The 6,368-nt window shown below is 52.6% G+C and overlaps 1 protein-coding gene across 1 annotated transcript in view; it reads right to left on the reverse strand.

Moving 5' to 3' along the window:
• The window catches only part of Sertad4 (SERTA domain containing 4), a 7,592-nt gene extending 4,715 nt beyond the window's left edge, over window positions 1-2,877 (reverse strand). The window contains exons 1-3 of the mRNA XM_005348900.2: window positions 2,704-2,877; window positions 2,124-2,315; window positions 1,067-1,182 (exon numbers count right to left, since the gene is read on the reverse strand). Of these exons, the coding sequence (XP_005348957.1) occupies window positions 1,067-1,182; window positions 2,124-2,298 (291 nt within the window). The 5' untranslated portion in view covers window positions 2,299-2,315; window positions 2,704-2,877. The remainder of the gene's footprint in view (window positions 1-1,066; window positions 1,183-2,123; window positions 2,316-2,703) is intronic.
• Window positions 2,878-6,368: the final 3,491 nt, after the last annotated feature.

The following is a 6,368-nucleotide window of genomic DNA, read 5'->3' on the forward strand; positions in this document are numbered from 1 at the left end:
CCTCGCCTCACGGATGAGGTCAGAGGAGATCTGGAGGGAGGGTACCACCAAGGAAAAAGAACAGACACTTAGACATCCAGTTCTTCACTCATGCACGCTCCCCCTGGGTTATCTCTTTCCTTCGTGTGAGAAGAAAAAGACCTATCTCTGGTCCTTCCTTGGGAATTAGCTCTGAATATCAACAAGCTTGACATGTGTCAGGATGTATCACAAACAGCATGCTTGCTCTACGCGCACATCCAGGGGATGATACACTGACCCCCCAGGAGGTAGGAAAACCCTTGGACGACCACCCCAACCAGCACACAGCAGCAGCCTCCTGGGCAGAGCTCAGACTAGGGTTAGGAAAGCCGAGTATTTGTCCCGACACGTGATAACACGGAGCAGCCCTAGCCCTCAGGGGAGCCCGGGAATATTAAACCATCGGCAAAAAGATGTGAGCTTCCTTGCACACTCGAATTATTTCTGGGCGGAGGATCTCTTCCTGGTTCTTTCTTCAAGTATTTGTGAAAAGTAACACAGGCCCTGTCCTAGTCAGGGTGATTACACATGACCAGAGCAGCTTGGGGACAGGGCTGGTTTGGCTTACACTCCCACACTGTAGTCCATCACCTAGGTAAGTCAGGACAGGAACTCAAACAGGGCAGGAACCTGGAGGCAGGAGCTGATGCAGAGGCCAAGGAGGGGTGCTGCTTACTGGCTTGCTCAGCCTGCTGTCTTATAGAACCCCAGCCCACAGTCCACTGATGGCACCACCCACCCACAACGGGCTGGGCCCTCCCCCATCAATCACCAGTTTAAAAAAATGCCCTGCAGGCTTGCCCGCAGCCTGACTTCACAGAAGCATTTTCTTGAGGTTCTGTCCTCTCAGATGACTTCAGCTGGTGACAAACTGACGGGAAACTGTCCAGGTCGGGTTCCCCCCCAAGTGACAGTGACCCAGGTAGCCCCACAAAGAAGTGGCCTTCTTCTGTCCCTTGGGTGGAACAATTTAACGTCTGGGAATGGCTGAAGCAAGCGTGAGGAGACATTGTAAATGTTAACAAAGTAACTCTTTCAAACCTACTGTGTGGCTGCAGCTGCTGAGGGGGGGGTGAAGATCCTCCTCCGGGGCGTACTTCCTCTTGAAGTATGTGACCTTGGATGCGCCGACAGGATTTGAAATTCCCCTGTAGTGCGATCCTGTGGCAATAAATCAGATCAACAAATGACACGCGGCCTGCCAGAGGCTCGCCAAGCAAAATACTTTCATTTCCTTTCCCTCTAGTGGAGAGCTTGGCTACATCCCTTCCTGTACACGCAATGATAAAAAACAAACATTTGTCTTCATGGTTGCTAGCGGACTGAATCCTGCGAGCCGCGAAGGTAAGGATTTCCAAGCAGCGTTAGAGGAAAATGTCACCCACCGTTCGGCATCTGCTAAATGCTCGGGATCTTAACTGTACAGGCAAACGGTAGATCCACGGGCGGTGGGGGGACCCAGCACGGACTCAGACACCTCATGCAGGTTGCTGAGCAGGAGCATGAAGCACGTTCAGGGTTAATCAACAAACACACACATACATGGAGTTTACAATGGCTCTTCTTATATAGTAATGCTTAAAACCTGGAGTAATTAAATTCCTTTTCACTCTGGAAATGCTAACGCACCAACCAGGAATAGAGCAGGGCCTCCTTGGAGGACTCTCAAACCTTTTCAGAAACTAGACTTTCATGAATTTTTTTATTTCAGTTTCTGTTTAAAAGAAAAAAAAAGACCTATCATGTCATAAAACCTCAAAGGAACTTATTTGAGACTATTAGAATTAAAGCCCAGAAAAAGATATTTCTATTTTCTTGTCAACCGTGAAGAGGAGCAGCTTGAAGCTGTGGCAGGGGCACAGACTCCTTTAAGCTTGTGGGACAGAGCCCCGCATGTACCTCCCTGAGGGCCATTCATTTCCATGGGATAGAAAGCCCGAACCCAAACTTTTGGTAACCGGTTCAGTTCCTTTAAAATACAAACAAACTAAAAAACACAAAAGTTCCAGGACATCCACAGCAGGTAGAGCTGTGGAGCAAGTTAAGTAGGATATCCCAAGGGAGCCCAGCCCAGCTCCTAAGGAGAAGGCCAAAGGCAGTACCTGCCAGTTGTGGGCTGGCTGCTTGGTCTGTCTGTAAAGGAACCTGTGCTGGCCCTGGGGGGCTTGCACCTCTGTAGCTGTCAGCCTCCCATAGCGTCTGGTACCCGGAGATTTCAGCAGCTCCTTCTGAGACAATGGGCTCGCAGAATCTATTCATGGACAGAACCAGCGTCATCTCTGACAGCCTTAGATCTGGGGGGGAGAAAAAAGTGGTTGGGTGGGCGGGACAGATAAACAGCCTTGCCCCGCGGCCAGCCTTGGCATCTTCCTGGGCTTGGGAGGCTTTCCCTGCCCATCCCTTCATCCCAGACCAGCAGACTGTTTTTCCCAAGGACACCTTAGCAAACTCCAACAGCTTTCGGGCAGCCTGCATCTCAGAGCGCATCCTCTCCTTATTGTTCTCAGATTCCCCAAAGCCCCTCAGACAGCTGCTCTGCCTCCCAAACACATTTTCCTCCCGACCTTACAAATGTACCTCTAAGACGAAAGGCTAGAAACCCTGTGCCTGCCTCCTATTAATAAGGTGAAATCAATTTTCTATTCAAGCCCCTAGGAGGCCCCTTTGATGAAATCTGCTAACCAGTGGGGGGCGGGGCAAGGCAGAAGTCCCCAGGGTCCTCCCAAGCGCTCTTCTCTTCCCAGCTCCTTGGCCACACTCTCTCCTCCCGGGGTGAAGCAGACAGACACTTGGTAGTTGTTTCCACAGCCCTGATCGGCCTGAACTGGATCTGCCTCCAGTCAAAACACTGCGAGATGAAGACAGAAAATTGGCTCCAGTTTCCAGCCGTGAGTTGCAGTCCCACAGGAGCCAAGCACAACATCAACCAGGCAGCAGAATATTAAACAGGAGCCAGGGCTCCGGGCAGAGGCAGCCAGCGACTCTTTACACGGCAAAGCCAGATGCAAGGCAGGAACTTTCCAAGAGTCAATACTCCACTCTCGGGTTCCCAGCCTGACCTCAGGACTGCAGGGAGCCAGCCTGGCCTCTGATGCTCTGGGATGCTCCCAGACTCTGACCCTGTGTAATCCAGGCTACAGGGTCACTTCCGTGGGGCTCAGGGTTGACCCTCAGGACAGGGTCAACAGTATGCTCCAGGGAGAAGAGTCTGGGGCCATAGGTCAGAGAGCAGACCCAGAGCCTCTGATTCCTGTTCCTTCCTAACTCTGTGCCCCTTTAACACAGCTCCTCATGCTGTGATGATCCCCCAGCCATAAAATTATCTCCTTGCTACTTCGGAACAGTGATTTTGCCAGTGTTATGAACTGTGACGTAAATGTCTCTATTTTCCGATGGTCTTAGGTGATTCTTGTGAAACGGCTGTCTGACTGCCAAGGGGGTCATGACCGACAGGTTGAGAGTCACTGCTGTAGGACATCCAGACCCGCACGGCTCAGCTGTTTTAAGGACTGAAGTGATGTCAGGCCTGCCTGCTTGCTGAAGATGGATTTCCCTTCAGGCACAGCAAGAGCCCAGTTCATTCTTTGGCCTTCAGTCTGGGGCAAGGGTGGACCCATCACTGTCCCGTGGAGAGTATGAGTTCCCACATGCCAGGACACCTGTGTACTTCCGGGGGTGGAGGTGGAGATCTTTGCTTCAAAAGGTGATAAAGTCTTCCGGCTACCAGAGCAGCGACTGGCAGCAGCTTGTCTCTCTCTAGACATCAGTGCTTTCGAATTCAGCCTCAGTCCTGCCTCAGAGAGGGTCTCTACGCAAGGGGCAAAATCAGGGTAGAGCTGACTTGGGCTCTGGAGTCTACTCTTCCATTTTTCTTCCTAAAGGGATCTCATAAAATTCCTTAGGGAAGGAGTGTGTGTGTGTGTAAAATAATTCTCTATCAAGAAATGGTGGAAGATGTCATTTATTTTACTCTTTCAGTCATCAACAAGGAAATTTTGTCTTTGTCAATTTAACAAACTCAGCCCTTTGGTCTCTTCCCCCTCCAACTCTTCAGCCAGGCAAAGACTCACCAAGACACTCATAAAGCCATCCAATTTCTTAACCTAGTCTAAGGGACAGCTTGAGATATACACCCACTTCCGGGGCGGGGTCTGGGAAGAGGATGCAAACCTTCGCCTGGTAGAACTTTTACTACATATAAACAAAAACAGGCTGACAAACCCATGCCCCTAAAGACAGAGGAACTGCCAGGCTCCTGGCAGCAATTACCTTTGCTTAATAGGACATTAATGGGCCCTGGGCTGCTTTATGGTAGTCAGAGTTTGTTTGTATTCTAATGACTCGGGGAGCAGCTTTTCTGTTGTTAAGGCTCTCAGGGCTTCTATTTGCTGGCATTGTTCACAACATATGAAATTCCATCGTTATGATTTGAACTTGAAATGTGGCATAATAGTTTTTTTTTTTTTTTTAGCGTGGCTGCTTTTGTTTATAACATCTAATTTCAACAAGTTTTTCTTCTTCAAATTAGAAACTGTTACACAGGAGATCCTAAATGGGAGAGGCTGGGTTCTGCAAGTGATTTATTTAAGCTGGAATAAAACATGAATGAGCTGGGATGACTTGGGAGGGGGGAGGAGAGTCTGCAATTGAGCCTTCTTGGTCTATTTAGAACTCACAAGGATGCTAGCCAATTAGGGAGGCAAGCGTAGTGTTCATGAGACACTGGGCTGTAGGGTACTGGGCACCCATGTTTAGCTTGGGTCTTCTGCTATGGAACCCAGAAATCCAGGTTCACAAGTTCGTATTGTTCGTAGGAATACAGCCACGGTGATGTATACGATAGAGATTTTGTTTTAAGATCAGAAATGAGTGGATTAAAAGTGAGAGTGTTAATGCACTAACTTGTAGCCCTGTTTGGTCACTGGGGTGATGCTGTGGGATGACCCCCCCCAACACCCTCAACAAGGCTGAAGGCCAAGTGTCAGCGTTCCCACCGAGTGCTCCCCACACACGCCATGTCTATACCATTTGGCTGTTCCAGATAAAGCCATCACGGTAATCAAGGAGGTGCCAGGAAACTAACGGGCTACTGGACATAAAACAGTTCGGCAGAAGGATCATCCCTCTTCTTCCTGACACTGGGAACTACAGAAAGCATTATAAAGGAGCCTCTAGGCAGCTGGAAGACAGAGTTCAAGCCTGGATAGCATGAAGGAAGCGCTGAGATCCAGGCAGGTCCAGAGAACCGCAGAGCTCTGTCCTGGGGAGCCAAAAGAGTTCCTCACCCACGGACCCCAAACGGTCCCAGACAGGATCTCAACAGTTTCTCTGCTTTGCCCAATGGTGGAGGTAGAGGCTGGATGATTACAACAAAACCCTTCAACGCTTTTTGCAGGTCCCTGTGGTGGCCCTGGAAGTGCGCTGGCCAGCCGCGGTCCCAGGAGGCTAAGAGCTCTAGGTCCGGTATTGGGGCTGGGAACGCAGGTGTGGAGGGACTAGGGCGGTTAGCGGTTCCCCATTGGGAGCTTGAGCTTTCTCAGTCCAGGATCAAGGTGGGGTGCTAGGGTGTGACGGGTCCCTTACCCAGACGCACCCTGGAGACTGGTGCCATGCCCTTAAGCCCCTTTCCGGGACAGAGGGCACGGTCCGGCCAGCCGCAGGCCGCAGGGAAAAGTAAACAGCCCAAGTGTCTGGGAACAAAGGCAAGTAGTCTTCCAAGGTACCGAAGCCCAGTGCCTCTCCTGAAGAATAAGGGCTATGATTATTCGCTCTCCTTCTAAAAACCAAGTTTCCTTCTATGGGAAATACACGCCAAGGTGGGATTCCAAGGCTATGACTCACGGCGGCTGGCGGAGCCGCACTCCAGCCTGCAGCTGCCCGGGTCTTTAGCCGAGCCCCGGTCGCCCGCGCGGTGCGCGCCGCTGGGACCAGGGTGGACCTTGGCGCCCCGCTCCTGCGGCCGGGCGCACGGGAAAGTTGCGGGGCGAGAAGGCTGGCAGAGGCGGGGGCGTGGGCCTCGCAGCCCGCGGGAAGGTGAGCCGAGGACAGCGCCGCCCGCAGCCGGGAGCAGGGGCGGGCGCGGAGGTGGCGGGGGGACACAAGGTGTCAGCTTCGGCAGCGGCGCCTTGTTCCGCGGAGCGCGCGCCTCTGAGACCCGCAGGCCCTCCTCCCTACCCTCCCGGCCCCGGGCCGACCTTCCTGCCACCCCGGGGACACGAGACTCGCTGCTACGGGGGTCTCCGCCGACCGCCCGGGTCGCCTCGTGCGCGCCGCTGCTCCCAGGAAGGGCGCGCGGCCCTGGAGAGCGCGCGCCGCCCCCGCACCCCGCTGTGTCCAGCTGCGCCCGG

This window comes from Microtus ochrogaster, chromosome 6 (assembly GCF_000317375.1).
Source record: "Microtus ochrogaster isolate Prairie Vole_2 chromosome 6, MicOch1.0, whole genome shotgun sequence".
Taxonomy (NCBI): domain Eukaryota; kingdom Metazoa; phylum Chordata; class Mammalia; order Rodentia; family Cricetidae; genus Microtus; species Microtus ochrogaster.